The sequence below is a fragment of the Amblyomma mixtum genome, chromosome 9 (assembly GCF_055824585.1).
Source record: "Amblyomma mixtum isolate Tamu chromosome 9, ASM5582458v1, whole genome shotgun sequence".
Classification (NCBI taxonomy): domain Eukaryota; kingdom Metazoa; phylum Arthropoda; class Arachnida; order Ixodida; family Ixodidae; genus Amblyomma; species Amblyomma mixtum.
In genome coordinates, this window is record NC_143020.1 from 32,854,917 (window position 1) to 32,870,236 (window position 15,320).

Genomic DNA, 15,320 nt, shown 5'->3' on the forward strand with positions numbered 1-15,320 from the left:
TTAACACGCAAGGCCGAACACACCGTGCCGAAGGCCCGTCAACCGCCACCGAGAAACACTCGGGCCCCTAGCAACAACGACGCTAACGACGCCGTACGCCGTTGCTAGTGGCCCGAGTTTTCTTAGCAACAACGGCGACGTTGCTAGTGGCCCGACTTTTTAAGCCTAAATTTTGACGTCACTTCCGCCACATTCTCGTCAATGCTTTGGGAATACGAAGGGCCTCTCCTTAGTTTTCCTTCCTCCATGGAAGCACCGATTTCAAGGCCATTTTCCACGCTCGCTCTTGCGCACCATACTCTTGCGCGAGTGGGTTCCACGCAACACGTGACTCCCGTTCCCTTCGCCGGTTGGTAGCCTCGTCCGCCACGCTCCCCTACTGTCCCCGGCTGGCGAGTGGATGGCGTCGTCAACTGCCCCGCGTTTCACATTCGCGTCGAGCAAACGAGCGAGCATGGAGACAGAGTGAACACCCCCTTAGTCCCAGACAATCAACGCTGCTGTGTCTGTGGCTTGCATAGAGGGGCAACAAGTCTGCGTTGAGAAAGAGAGAATCTTTGGCGGCCAGGGAACCGACGCCGTGGAGAGCGCAAGGTAGATATAGCATGGTAGCGAAGGCTCCATAGACGCCCATTGGTCTAAAACATGGCGGCTCATGGGGGCACCCCAGCGCCCCTAATTTGGGGGGCAAATACGTATGAATGACGTCACGCATACGTTTGCTTTTGGCGCGAATTGTAAAGTGGTCTTTTTATAGAACCCGCATTTTCGAGCCGGTATCACTTGAAGGTTGCCTTTCAGTGCGCACCAAACTTTGCCAGTGAAATGTGCTCGAGTTCGTGCTAGTTATGGCCTTGTTAATGTGCAATTGGGAACCCAATGAAAGTGACTGGCAAAGAAGGCAGCATAGAATGGCAGCAACACTTTCAGACACTGGCTAAGCATGCATGATTCGTAGTGGAAACCTTGGTGGAAATACTGGTGCCAGTGCTTGTGAGTATATCAAGGTATGATGCACAAAGCACAGTCTCAAGTGCACAGTTTGCAATACAGTATACGGCAAGTATGGCTTTCATATTCGTGGTTTATTACAGCAACCATACAAATACAGCGATAAAGCACGCCAACAAAAAAAGCGCGTCACAGGCTCAAGCAGTAGTTTTTTTAAGCTGGCTATTCATCTCAATGGTCACAGTGCGGATAGGAAAAAGCCCTGAAGTTCCACGAACGTTGCCAGGTAGGAAATTGAAAAGTATAGAAAACAATGCTACGACAGCTTCCATTGAGGCAAACATGACATGACATAAGTAAGCGCATCAACACATAGACCATGCAGCACACAGAGATTACTCTTCACATTTCATTTCTTCAACTGAAAGAATATAGCAGCTATGTTCAGACCTGCATGACAATATTAAAAACAAGTTTTAGCATCAACAAATCTGCTCAACGCTAGAGCATTACACCATACATAGGGCCTGCGCACAACCGCGACAGCTCCTTCGCGGTCGCGGTTGTGCGACAGCTGCGCACAACCGCGACCGCGAAGTAATTTGAACCAAATCTAATCAAACTAAAATATATATGAAGTGCAGTTTAAAGTGAAGTGCAGGGACATTCAATACAGCCACTCCTTCCTCGAGTAGGCACAGCATCGAGACGCCGCCATCCTGGCCGCAGATACACAAACAGTTCGTAGTGCTTGGAAGAAACCCTCAGGTCTTGCAGCTGGCACGGCGTCTTCTCCAGGCTGAGGTTGCGGCAGAACTGCACCCACGTTTTGCACCTGGACATGATGCAGCGTCCACGTTACACAACTGCACCCAAATGAATACCATATACTCCAAACGTCAATACGCCAAGATTCCTTTCGCCTAAATGCAGTACGTTATAACTATGACAGAAAATGCTCGCGCCAAGCCTCCGCGCCTCAGAGTGCGATTACGCTCGCCTGATACCACGCGGCTAGCTGCTTTTCTATGCTCAAATAGTGACGAGAGTTATGCAGCAAAATGAGTCTAAAACTACATTGACGGTCATGTATACGTAGAACGGCAATAACTACGGCTGCGCGAATTCAGTTAAAGCACAGTCAATGCGGCGCACATACACATGGTTGAGTTTCGATAGTGTCAGTTGCGAGGGGATCCTCAAATTGGCGTCACGGTGCTGCAAAACCCATTAATGTCATGCTCAGAGCTGTTAGGCAGCGCAGTTGGTTTTGAATTGACCATGCGGCAAGTCAATTTACTAGAATATCCCGATAACATGAAGCCAAGTGCGTATGAAGCGGTTACAGCTACGATAGGCGCGGAAAGCCCGACAAAAGCATATCTAGAGCAGACGACAACGGCAAGAGCTCACCTGCGAAAGTCCAGAGGGAAGCGGTGTAGTCTTGGTAAGACACCCACGGTACAACCAACTTGGTCACAATGTGCCACGGAGCAAGGTTTCTTCACATGCCGTAACCTCATCTTGAAATGCAGAGCGAAGCGCTTGAAACGATGAGCGCGAAGCCTCGGGAAAAGATTTCGCACTGGCCGTACACCGAAGGAAACGCTGCAGCGGTGCATCGGGGTGCAGATCTTGCCAAACGGTGACAGAGAAGCGACGGGCAAGGACGACAAAAACTTCTTAAAGGGGCCATGTCGAGACCGGCGAGCTTAATTCGTACGCTTTCCAAGGCGCGCCATAGCAGGCAGTTGGAGATAAGAAATCGCTCCGTAAGCTCCCGTAGCCACTGTGGCCGGGGGGCTGGGTACCGAAACAAGGCCTGCAAAGTCGCACTGCAAATGCACCGCACACTCATCAACAGAGGGCGCAACAAAAGAGTTGCAAAAAATTACAAAATTCAGCGTAATATGTTTTGCTGAAACAGTTTATCTATTCTTTAAAACGTGGCAATAAAATATTCATTTCCTTTTGTTGTTTTATAGCATTTTTATCTGCGCTTTTGATTTTCATTATATAAGCGTTTCGCCGCCCAAAGTGGCTGTGCTGCAGTCGCGCTAGACCGTTTTTGGGCCCAGCCTCCTCCACCATTCTACATACACCTTGGAGAGCGGACGCCTGTTATTGTTCGGCGCCTCCCCCTCCCCACGACCAGTGCCGACGCAGCTGCCGAAGCGAGCGGGGAGCTCTCCCAACACGTGGCGCCATACGTCTTCGGACGCGTACGCTGTGCGCAGCGCGGGTCTCCCCCGTGGGATGTGTGAAAGTCCGCCCCGCCCGTACTTCTTGGGCAGCCCCCGAGCTCTGGTGTTCCCAGTACTGGCACGCTCGTGCGCCTCGATAGGCGACCCGACGGCACGGTGAGCCTGGTACTGCCAGTCAGCGTACTCGTTCCCTGCGAACCTCCTGAGCCAGCACCGCATCACAGACTAGCCCGGACGTTGACACCGCCTGGAATACGCCGTATGGTCGTGCCTGAAACCTCAGCCACTTCGACGACGATGACCCCTTTTATTTACTGTCTTGGTTGTCACTATACATCGGACAGCATTGACAGCTTGAGGGCAAACTTCCGGGGTGGGTAGGCAGCCAGCTTGCGGGTCAGCTTTCGTGTGCGCAGCCGCTTCTCATGAGGGGTCAGCTCACGGCGCTTGCACGGGTCAGCTTAGGCCGCATGTCCCTGGGCTTGTACTTCTTGCCCCGGTAGAACTTCCGTAGGTTCTCCTTTTGTGTCTGGTGGATGACTGTCAGCACCCGTGCAATGGACTTCCGCACCACCTGGATTTTGGACAGCTTGGACGCAGCACCGCCGGTGACTTTGGCGACTCGCAGAGCGGCCAGCTCCTGCTTGAGGTCCTCCAGCTGCTTCACCAGCTCCTCCTTCTTCTTACCCCGCAACTCGCGTGCCTTTACCTTAGCCATCTCAACGCGTACGACTCGCAGCGACTCGAAAAGAGGAGGAAAGAGGATGACCATATCCCACGCGGCGGTTGAATACTTCATCGACCTCGTGAGGGAGAGACCGGCCCTTTGGGATGTTGACAACTCGGACTACACGAAGCGCGAATTCAAGGAGTCCAAGTGGAATGACGTGGTGTCTCATATGAGGAAAAACTGGCCTGCGTGTGGACCTTACACCGCCGGTAGGTGGCTATATCTGTTCTGTTTCAATGCGCTAGTACTAATAGTTACCAATACCTCAATAGTAGCAATTTGAGCCTGCTAGTAAGGCATGGCGAGGTGTGGAAGCGTAAAAACGCAATGGCAGAGAAGTGGACGATGGGACGAGCCCTAACTTTCAACAGCTTTATTGAAGCTCACGTTTTCTAGCGCGAGCAATCGTGCATGCTCAATGCATTGTCATTCGAAACCGCACTGAACACTAAAGGGACAGAGGGGAGGCAAGGAATTAGTAAACGCAAAAAGTGTTCGTATTCTTTTTCAAAGATATAAGAAAACGCTGCTCTTTTTCAGTCGCATCTACTGAGGGCGTGCTAATACATCGGTAACTCTGAGCTATCTTTGCCGCTTCAACCAACTCACGTTCGAGCCTTCCTTCATGCCGTCCGATTACCGAAGTGTTTGTCAGCAGTGGGTGGCATTTGCACTCCTTACAACAATGGGGGGGGGGGGAGTAGCTGTTATCTAAGGAATTGTCATGCTTACGTAATCAGTCATTTCGACAGCGACCCGCGTGGCTGACGTGAACTTGGTCACAGCTCAGAGTGATACTTAAACAACACCTTAGTTGCGCGAAACAAATCTTTCTTAATACTTCTTACGGCACCCAGATTTCATTGGACCCTTGCCTGTCGCCATGCGACAAAGCTTCGAAAGTGCGCGGCGCCTTGAAAACGTCGTCGACTTGAAGTAAGGTTCAATTCTTTTGAGATTATGGGACACACGATGCGCGTGCTGTATGACAATGAAGCTTCTCTTCATTTTTCTTCTGTGTGCATTTGCAAAGGTCATTTTATCTTTTGTATAAGAGTTTCCGCCACCGCAACAATCATTTCAGCAGGATGGGCAGAATTTCCTAAACGCTCGACTTCGCTGCTGAAGCTTTCTTTAGTATTGTGGTGACACGATTTCAGGAGTGCTGCAGGAAGGCAGGACATAGTTATCCCTCTTTTAAATAGCTTTGAATTAGCTGAGCCGAAAGGGAGCAGATACTTCTTAGTGCATGGCAGATATGCCCACTACTCATGCCCAGAAGCTTAAAAAACGAACGAATATCTAAAAACTGCAGTCACATGTCGAGGAAGTGCAAGGGTAAAATTAAAGCTAGTAGAGCAACAATTAAAAATTGCCAAAATGAGGTAGTCCGGCTGTTTAAAAAGTATCTTGGCTGCAAATAAACAAAAAGAATAAAATCGCTAACATGTCCGAAAATTTTTAGAACCAGGTATATCATTAATATTGTTCAAGGAATCCAGCCATTATCGGTGTATTCCAGCGCGTGACATCTCGGTAAAGTATCGCTGATCCTTTTTTTTAAGTACTCAGTGTTTCTTTTTTCCTTCAGTCGCGTTAGTCAAATTTCATTACGGTTGAACCTCGTTATAATGAAGTTGAATGGGACTGGCGATTACTTCGTTATAGCAGTAGCTTCGTTATATCCATTATTTCGTTATTAACTGTTTCATTGCAACGAGGTTCGACTATTGTTTAAGCTCTCTCCAGTTCGCCCTTCAGTGAAAACCAGCGCTCCCTTCACGTCATCGACCATGTGCTTCTAGCTTTTGTCATTAGATGGCGCCTCAGTGTTTGTCCTTTGTTATTTGTTAGTTATTTGTAGTGCTTCCTTTAACATCAGGTTTTGACTTATTTATAGTGCTTTCATAATGTGTTTTATGTTCATCCTGAAATGACGCCAATTGTGTCCGTCATTGTGGCAGCCTCTTTGCGCACTCTGTTCAGCAACAAGCGGCGGACATACCGCAACGAAAGGAAGAAAATCCAAACGAAGGGCGACCAGAACTTGGTCGGTGTCTACGTCGGCAAATGGCGCTTTTTCCGGTCCATGTCCTTTTTGGAGCCCTTGGCGGAGATGCGGGGCCTCAGTGGGGCTGCTGACGAGGAGACCATGGACCGAGAGACGGTAATCCACTTCTTCGCTTGTGTATGCAGGTTTCCAGACTCTTGAGAAAAGTTGTCGCGAGCTCAGCTTTCTCTAGACGCCTGTTTGCGAAATTCGCCGTGTACAGCTATAGACCTTATGCGAAATGCACTGCCATCTAGCGGTCGCCGCGCGCGATCCGCCATGTTGGAGGATAGCCGCCGGATTAACAGCACGTACTGGTACACGTTCGTCGCGCTCGCTCGAGTTTCACCGTCTTGAATATGCCCACATATTGCTCAGTGCCTTGCTGTACGCAGAAGGGTCACGAAGACGCCCAGGGAAAAAGGGCAAGAGCGTTTGATTTGAGCGCATTTCTATTTTTAGACTGCGATCGCCGACATCCGTGGCACAAATGTTGCAGAACCGTCGCTACATGTCGAGGCATCGCGCAACACATTTCGTTATCGCCATGTAGCGAATGAAATTAGAAATAAGCTTTGTAGGCACGAAAAAAATATCATACAAAAGCTGTTTTTCTCCTGCGTTTGCCCGTGAAGTGCTGCGATTATCGGTCTCGCAAGAGAGTAATCGTGATCAGCTGTTCAGTGGTACGGGTCGCGCTTTGCGAGAACCGTCGCTTCTAGCGTTATCCGCCGCAGTGGTTACACGCGCTAGTTTTTAGTGCGAATGTTTGTTTCGACGGAAACACTAGCAAGGGTCAAGTGTCCGCGGCACGGAACGTTTGCGCTCTGCAAGTCAGTCAATCGTTTGTGTTAGACCAGGGAAAGGTGCCTATTTTGTAGAGCAATGGCTTGTATGCGTTTAGCGATTTCACTTAACCGGATGGTTTCCACGAAACCATGTGTTGTGCAAAAAAAAGACCATACGGGAAGCTGCTCAAGTGGTACCATAGTTCCAACTAGTAGCGGGAATGCATAATGCGTGTAGAATCCTCCAAAAATATCAGTGCGCAACCGCTTGCTCGTCGTGGTAAAACCGTAGACACTAATGCATTCACGGGCTACGTGTTTTAACGGCGATAGTCCAAGAATGGTAAGCACTTGGGCAGTGGGGTCGTGCGGGTACCTAGGGGTCTATGTGCCCGGTAATATGTTTTCTCTCTCTGTCTAGGGCACTAGGGCAAACTAGGGACTCTAGAGCACTAGGGCAAACAAACAAATGCTGTATGAATTTTTCAAGGAAAATGAAAAGCGTCGCATGTTGAGAGGCCACTTTTTTCGACACTACCAACATGAGCGTAAAGTTTACTATCGTTTGCTTTCGGCGCCGACGCAACACACAGAAAACGCAACCACAACAGCAATTCAAGCGGCACGCCCGTCCGCAAAAAGTATCGAACCAAATAAAAACTTACTCAAACTAGACCGAAATGCGCGCATTTTTAGCCGTAAACGAAAAATACTTGCTTCGTACATTTCTTGCTGTTCAGCGTCGGTAAACTGACGTAGGACTCCGTGAAAAACTTGTAGCTCCGTACTCGGTGGCGTTCGGAAAGTAGTTTGGACGCGTAGTAAGTGTCTGCGAAGCCACTTAGAAACATGGGCAGCAGAAACACGTCGACTGACCATTCAGTCATGCTTACAGGCTCAAGTGACAGTAAATAAGATTTTCGAGCCAGCACAGCAGTAAGGAAGCTACGCAGGGCACGCCTAAATCCAGACAGCAGAGGCGGAACAAGCTTCTGTCATCCTCCAACATGGCGGCTTTCCACTGATTCTTCTTTTCTCCGATAGATGGCAGCAATTTTGCATAAGGTCTATAGCAGTTGCCACGCCACCCAGCGGTAGGCTGTAGGCACTGAAAGAATGGGTATATTAACTCCTCAGGAAATAGCGCCGGTATTTAACCCCATGCATACAGGCTGCTTCACCTAACTTGAAGCAAGGATTAAAAAAGTGTGGCGCACCGGAGCTGGAAGAAACCAACGACATATTGTTTCTCGCCGTGTGATGCTTCTCACAGTATTTTTAAAATTATGCTTAATTAGCTAAGATTAATTATGCAAATTTTCTATTATTCACTTTAGGGTAGCATGCCTTAAGTTGTAGAGGGGGCTAAGAAAGGATAGATGCAGTTTTTTGCGTCAACGTATCACCTACGTGCTCCTTAGAATTTAAAGAAAGCCCGTGAAATATGAAAAAAAAAAACCACGTGATTGCGCTGTTGCGCTCAACGTCTAAAAGCATGCGGCCGACGCCCCTCTCAGCATATCTTGAAAGTCAGTCAGCACATTCTTCCTGACATGGAAAGCACGCGCCGTGGTCTGCGATAAGTGTTAAGCTGGCCATCGGCAGCCAATTCAAACGGAACCTCAATTATACCATCTCATTGGCAAAACAAAAACAAAGCAAAAGCAGGGAGCCGAATATTTTAAGGCAGCCTCCGTTTTTTTTTTTTTTTTCATCATTTAGCAGCCCATCGAACTGAGCAGCAGCCACTCACTTGGGCACAGTCAGCGCGCACGTTTCGTTCGTTCAAAACACGTTTGGAAGCATGAGCGCAATCACTTGGTTTGTCTTCATATTTCGCGGGCTTTCTTTAAATGCCGGAAAGAAGGACCACATAGCAGGTACGTTACTGCAAAAAATTGCATTACTTATTTCTTTACCTTTCCACAACATAAGGTAAGTCATGCGACCATATACTGAATAATTGAAAATTTACATAATTAATCTCAGATAATTAACTTATTTAGCAGAATACTCACAGGAGCGAAGCGACGAGTAACCATATGTCGTCGGTTTCGTCCAGCTCCGGGGAGCCACGTTTTTTAGTGTGCCATGAGCCAGTGACAATTTTTTTTCGAAGTGTTTCATTTCTCAAAGGTGTGTGCAGGGTGCCACGTGAACTGCCTAGGAGGATCGCTATGCTTGATGACTTCAAGTGAGGGCTGGAAATGATAATTCTCAGGGTCTCTTGCATGCTGATGCCCACGAAAATTGTATTTCCCATATCAGACACAGAAATGAAACTCATTTCCAATACAAATACTCGGCACTCTCCCGTCGATACTTCGATACATCGCTGAAAGTGCCGGTGTTAATTAAGCCAGTAATAAGATTAGCCAAGTTAAAAAATTCCTCTGTGAATTTACGAATCTTTAGTGTATTCTATTAGAGCAGTGTTTTTCAACCGGGTTTATACTAATCCGGCCACACAGATTTCTTTGACCTCCACTCATGGCACATCTGCATTTTTAAAACTTAGAGCACTGGGCTGAAGGCCGACAGCACACACACGTTCTTGCAACCTGTACCGAGCCTCTGTGAACCTCGTGGCCCGCCTCACGCGCGCAAAGGTGACTGAGAGCTTGGCAGTGTTGAGATGGCAAAGCTTGGGTGCACGCTTATGAGAACATTGCTTACAGCCTCTCTTGGGCGCTTATTCACCAATTTCTGCCGGATTGCTCCGACAGGGGGGCAGGGCCAGCAAGTGTTGATGTTGACGCCTCTGTGAATATCACTTACATGGCGGACAGTTTCAAAAGGAGGCAAATGTAGCTCTATTCGGCAGAGATTCAAGTGTTGAGATAAGATTAGGTAATGAAAGAGGTCGACTTAATTGCAGCGCCCTATGGAAAGGAAAATTACAGGCGCAACGTTAAGAGACTAGAAGCTGGCAGGGTGGGTCTGGAACAAACGCTGGTTAACGACATCCTAGTCGAAATCAAGTGGAAGAAATGGGCTTGGGCAGGGCATGCAATGCGAAGGCAAGAGAACCACTGGTCGTTAAGGGTAACGGAGTGGATTAAAAGAGAATGCAAGAGTAGCAGGGGGCGGCAGAAAGTTAGGTGGGCGGATGTTGTCAAGAAGATTACTGGGACACAGTGGGCACAACTGGTAAAGGAGGGGGTTAATTGTAGAGATATGGGAGAGGTCCTTGCCCTGCAGTGGGCGTAGTCAGGCTGATGAGAGTAGTTAGCGGGAGACATCTGCAGTGTTTTAGTGCTGACGTTCGGGGACTTTTGCCTGGGAGCTCTGTATAGGTAAAAGGGTGCGTGTATCCATAATCATCATCATCATCTGCCTTATTACGCCCACTGCAGGGCTAAGGCCTCTTCCATGTCTCTCCAATTAACACTGTCCTTCGCAAGTTGCGGCCACCGCATTCCTGCAAATTTCTTAATCTCATCCGCCCATCTAACTATCTGGCGCCCCCTGCTACGCTTGCTTTCTCTTGGAATCCACTTCGTTACCCTTAAGAACCAGCTGTTATCTTGCCTTCGCATTACATGTCCTGCCCAAGCCCTTTTCTTCCTCTTGATTTCAACTAGGATGTCATTAATTCGCGTTTGTTCTCACACAACTTGTAGGCAACACTCACCTTGTAGGCAACATCCACATTGTAGGCAACAGACGATAAGCTGATCGGTCTGTAATTCTTGAAATCCTTGACCTTTCCTTTCCTATGAGTTAAGATAATGTTAGCGTTTTTCCAAGCTCTAGGTACGCTCGAGGTCACAACGCATTGCGTATAAAACTACTGAAGCGTCTTTTTTTTGTTGCCGCTCCACAGATTTCACACAAATTTTCAGGGTAAGTTTTCTGTATTTTTCTCGTCATTTCTGCAGAATTTCGCAGCCAGATGAATATCTTGTTGCTGCAATATCTTGTTGCAGCAGGACAGAGCAACTTGGAGATCCATTCTCTGCTGTAGTGCGCGTCGCAGCGATTGCTGATAACTATAACGAATTGTTCACGGACTTTTCATTGAGTTCCATGCACAGTTCCACCAGGTATCCGGTGGCCTTCTTTTATCATATTAACGATATGGACGTGTTTTGTTACTGCCTTTCTGTGCAGTGACTTCCTGCTAATACTTGTACGCTTGGTTTACATGCCGTAATGGATTCTCCTTGCCGTTATTGTGCAGCCACCCCCGGAGTCATTCGATGAGGTCTTGCTGCCGGACAATGACTGCGACAACAACCTACAGTTTCGCATAATCAGCGCCACTTCAGTCGCAAGCACAAGGTCATCTTCTCCTGAGGTTGACCAGTCCCTGCCTGAGAGCAGCTCCAAACGTCCGAGAGAGCCCGATGCCGCCTCAACGGAACCGTTCGAGTTGGACAGGGGAAGCCAGCCTACCCCTAAAACAGCGCGCACTGTCGCGGAGACATCCGACTGCGACGATGCTGCGATGTACTTTGGGAAGACTGTGGCGGCGTTGCTTCGGTCACTGAGCCCCAGAAAACTGGTCAGGTGCCAGGCTGAGATCCTCGGCGTGATTGAGCGATACCTTGTGGAATGAATGAATTCCTCATTTGCTTCAAATTGCACTGCCTTCTCTGCGTATAGTGAGTCAAAGATAGTCCGGTTCTCTTGATGCTGCCCCGAAATGAAGCTGGGAGAGAATGTACGAAGGTTGACAAGCTAAGCCTTCGCCGCATCAACCTAACATACGCATATCTATGGGAAGAGTTCAAGATTGTGGACCAACAATGGTTGTGATGAAAGAGACTATTCTATAAGCATTCTTGTACAGGGAAACCTGTCAGTGCCTCAACTTATGTGATAGTGATCTTACCCTCATGAACGTGCATGGCGCGGGCCTCTGAAAAAAATGATCTGAAACGAAAACAGCCGCTCTTCACTTCGCTGAATCCTCTTCTGGTGTAGAAATGCAGTGTGGTGACATTTTTGGTGACGTTTTCCAAGAACAATGTGCTTTGTGTCAACATTGCGTGAAGTTGTGCAACTTGCGTTCACCAAAACTAAAACATTGAGACAATACGTTACCTTTGATATTTTAAAAGCGACGTTTTTGGCCGAGCCCTTCTGCGCAGCATCTCCAGTGGAAAAGGCTGATACATATTCATTTTGTTAACAATTTTTTATCGGCGCATTTCACGTGACACTTCATTTTATTTGTTCATTGTAATAAAACATTTTCCAAACTGCTCTGAGATCTGGCAACACTGGTCGGGCAGTTTCCCGTCATCTTATTGGTTTGGTCAACCAAGTACGTCATCTGCAAGGCGTGCTTTCTTGATAGTGGCTAAATCGTGAGTCTCGCGAGTATAATTTCAAAAGCCAAGCCTCAGCCTTGCTTATTCAGCTTTTCTGTTACAAAGTGCAGCTGTATTTCCGGTCGTTTAGTCAACGCCAGCATTGCTAAACATAACTGCTTCTCGCGCACTTTCAGTCCCGCTTGAAATTTGGCTATAGCTGAAGACTGCAAGAATCTGCATTGGGGAATGGGTCTGAAAGTACAACTCAGTGACGTCATTGAAGTGAAGGTTTACGCATCTGGTCAGCATTGCCCATTATCATCGCTTTGAAATTTTTAGCGGATGACAATTTGCCTGGTGCAGGGCCCTGTGGGGTTCATTAACCAACTAATTTGTGTGGCTCTTCTGTTTGTGCACTTATGCATCAAGTGCTGTTGAAAATCAAACCATCTTAATCTGCAGGGTTAGAGCCTGCCTTCACTGCAGTATAACCACACAACTTACGCAGTTGCGTCGCCATCCCGTTGAATAATGGAAGATGCTTGAATCACTGCCTTCATCATGCTTTTCGATTGCAGCGTTACAGATCCCGGCACAGTTCCCACTATCGCAGCTCTCACTTCGAACTATTGCAAGCAATCGCGCTCAGGCTAATTTTCATTTGTTCCAGGCGACCAACCTGAGAAATCTTAGAGATATTCCAATGTGCCAAGAAAGCATGCTTGACTTCAAGGAAAGACCAACGAGATTTGCCTTGTGCGCAGCATGCAGTCCACTGCTTTGATTGCTTCTGACACTTGACTGGAAAAGCTGCACAAAGAAAGAATGGCTTTTTCGCAGAGCAAGCTGCTGCCACTTGCCACACCGATAAAAATGACTGTTTTGGGGATAATGGTTGTCGCGTGCTTTGTGAATTTGCTTCCCTCCGTCAGACTTGGAAAGGCATTAATTTCGGAACAAATCTGCGCCCTTGTAAATTTATGGTATAAAGCACGAAAAAGAAAACCTTCGAGCAAGTTTTCATACTTCATTTTGCATGAGAGATGCGCCAAAGCACCAGGCACAATGGTAATTAAGACATTAATGCTGAACTGCACGTGCGTGGCACCTTTCAACAACTGCATGGCTTGAGTGCATGTTAGCGTTTATGAAAATTATTAACCACTGTAAAAACAGCTTCACACAAGAACTACGCAATAAAGGGCACCTGATTCAGAACGAGAAGCTCTACTACTCCCATGCTGAACCTGAAGGTCAACTGGCTCCTAGATTTGACCTCTAGAGGGAGGCGCGCTGCATATATACAATAGCACATGGCAAATGTATCGACCTTCTTCATCGACGCCATAGCTGCGCGCTTGGCAGTCACGTCCATCGCTGCGCTGGCTACCGCTCCACGGCTTCTCCTCGCCAGTTCTGGCATGTGATGTCTCACGTTATTCTCTCTTGCGCTTGGCAGTCACGTCCGCCGCTCTGGACGCTCGCTCTTGCACTTGCGGCACGTCATGCACCGCGTTATTTGCTATCGCTGAAGTCTTCAAAAAATTAAAGGTGAACCAAAGCTAAAGTGCGTCTAACCATGCCTAACGAAGCTTTCGTTGTGTATATTCCGACTCAGGTTAGTTGAGCCAAAGCCGCTTTTTTGGATGCGTCTGTACGCCTGAGCTTAATTCAGTCATGGTGGATATTTAGCTGAGTGTGCATGGTCGCGGCTGGTACACTCTTGGTCTATACTCCGTTTCATACATAGCTGTCAACGCTGCCAGAGGTACGAAAGTAGTCCGCTGCAAAAAACAAGCAAAATGTATCCGTCCGCCTCGCGTCGTGGCTGAGTGGTACGAAGCGCGCCCATGTGTGTTCATTTTACAAAGGGCCTAGGTTCGACTCCCGGCTTCGCTGGTTTTTTTTTCATTTATTTTTATTTTTCTTATAATTATCATTAGGTAGAAAGTCGAAACTGTCAAACTCTAATGCCTACTTTGAAAAACACTGCGCTATTTACTTGCGCTGCTTACTTGTTTCGAAGGCAAAAAGCAGTGTGGTGTATTGGCGACGGACGTGATTGCGAAGTGCTGTTCTCGGGCGTTCAGTGACTCTTTTGCATGCGGCACACAATGAATCATTAATTGTGTGGTGATAGAATTCAGTGCGGCGTCGATTATTCCGAGCAGCCTCGGCTAGCGGCAACCCGGCATTGATCGGCGTACTCAGAGGCTTTAAAGTGAGCGGCGTCTGATTCGGGAAGTCTCCACTTTTGAGCTGTTGTCTGAAGAAAAATTCTTTGAAGTGCTTCCGTTTAATGTTTTGTATTAGGTGTCGGATTCGGTGTGTTATGGGTGTGAGCTAGTGCGGTGAGATGGGGATTGTTGAAAGCTGTGTATTTGGGCCGTGAGGAGAGATTCCGCTGCGCAGGTCATCGAACGCAACAAGTGGTGTCGTATATTAGCGCACTTGCCGCTGCAGTTGACATTGTTATTGTGAGAAGCCGACGACGAGGTTCCGTGGTTCCTGAATAGGGCGCACAAAGAGGTTGACGAAGCTCGCTGTTCGTTCTCCACACAGTAGCTTGCCATCGTCCTCTCGCGGTAACAATATAAACGAGTAAAAATTCGGGCTTCTTACGCACCATTGAGATGTAAGCGCAGCGTGAATGAACGTTGTGGCTAGCATTTAATTGTTGACATCCGCTCTCATGTTTTTAATCTTTGTAAATATCATCTTTATAACAAAAGTTGTCTATTTGCTCGATCGTAATCTACTATCGTTGTTTTTCACTGCTGCCACAACTCACAAGAGTGTAGAAACTGGTGCTGTAGGTTATGGAATGGTATATATAAAATTTGCTACGCGTATCATGTGAGTGGCCTACAGCGGTTGTACGGTCGGTGATTTTTACAGAAAAGAGAACAGCGCACCAGGTCTCGGAGGAAGGAAATGCTTTAAGTGAACCACTCAAGCAGACGACATGACTGGCCGGCCTGCGCGGCCGGCCTAGCTGAGAAAACCTGATACAGGAGGGACCGAAAAAAGCCAAAAACTAAGACACTCTGTTTTATAGAACATAAAAGAAAAAGCAATCTTTTTGCAAAATAACACACGGTTATCATTATACTGCAATATCAACCAACATTTACTTTAATTTTGAGTTCATTACGATTTTTACTTTTGACGCACTACATTACGATGCGGACGAGGAGCGCGAACAGGCGCCGCAGCCTTGGCTGCATTGACTGCTAAGTATGAAACGGAGTATAGTCACACATATTGCGCGCTAGCGTGCCCGGGCTTCGGGACAAATTTTCGTCGCCTACAAACATTTCGTCTCAACGACCCGAA

General features: G+C 47.7%; 1 protein-coding gene and 1 pseudogene across 1 annotated transcript; one reads left to right on the forward strand and one right to left on the reverse strand.

Annotated features, from left to right (window-relative positions):
• Positions 1-3,484: 3,484 nt before the first annotated feature.
• On the reverse strand, positions 3,485-3,873 carry LOC149328684 (large ribosomal subunit protein uL29 pseudogene; annotated as a pseudogene).
• Positions 3,874-3,919: 46 nt separating this feature from the next.
• On the forward strand, positions 3,920-11,284 carry LOC149328685 (uncharacterized). Its single transcript, XM_089559067.1, has 3 exons — positions 3,920-4,094; positions 5,850-6,052; positions 10,907-11,284. The coding sequence occupies exons 1-3, from the start codon at positions 3,920-3,922 to the stop codon at positions 11,282-11,284; spliced, it is 756 nt and encodes a 251-aa protein (XP_089415193.1).
• The last annotated feature ends 4,036 nt before the right edge of the window (positions 11,285-15,320 follow it).

What these genes read in the sequence shown, in the direction of transcription:
- LOC149328685 (XM_089559067.1), top strand. Translation starts at nt 3,920, where the DNA reads ATGACCATATCCCACGCGGCGGTTGAATACTTCATCGACCTCGTGAGG. An exon ending in GTGTGGACCTTACACCGCCG is followed by an intron (nt 4,095 to 5,849) that starts GTAGGTGGCTAT and finishes TCATTGTGGCAG; the next exon opens with CCTCTTTGCGCACTCTGTTC. An exon ending in AGACCATGGACCGAGAGACG is followed by an intron (nt 6,053 to 10,906) that starts GTAATCCACTTC and finishes GTTATTGTGCAG; the next exon opens with CCACCCCCGGAGTCATTCGA.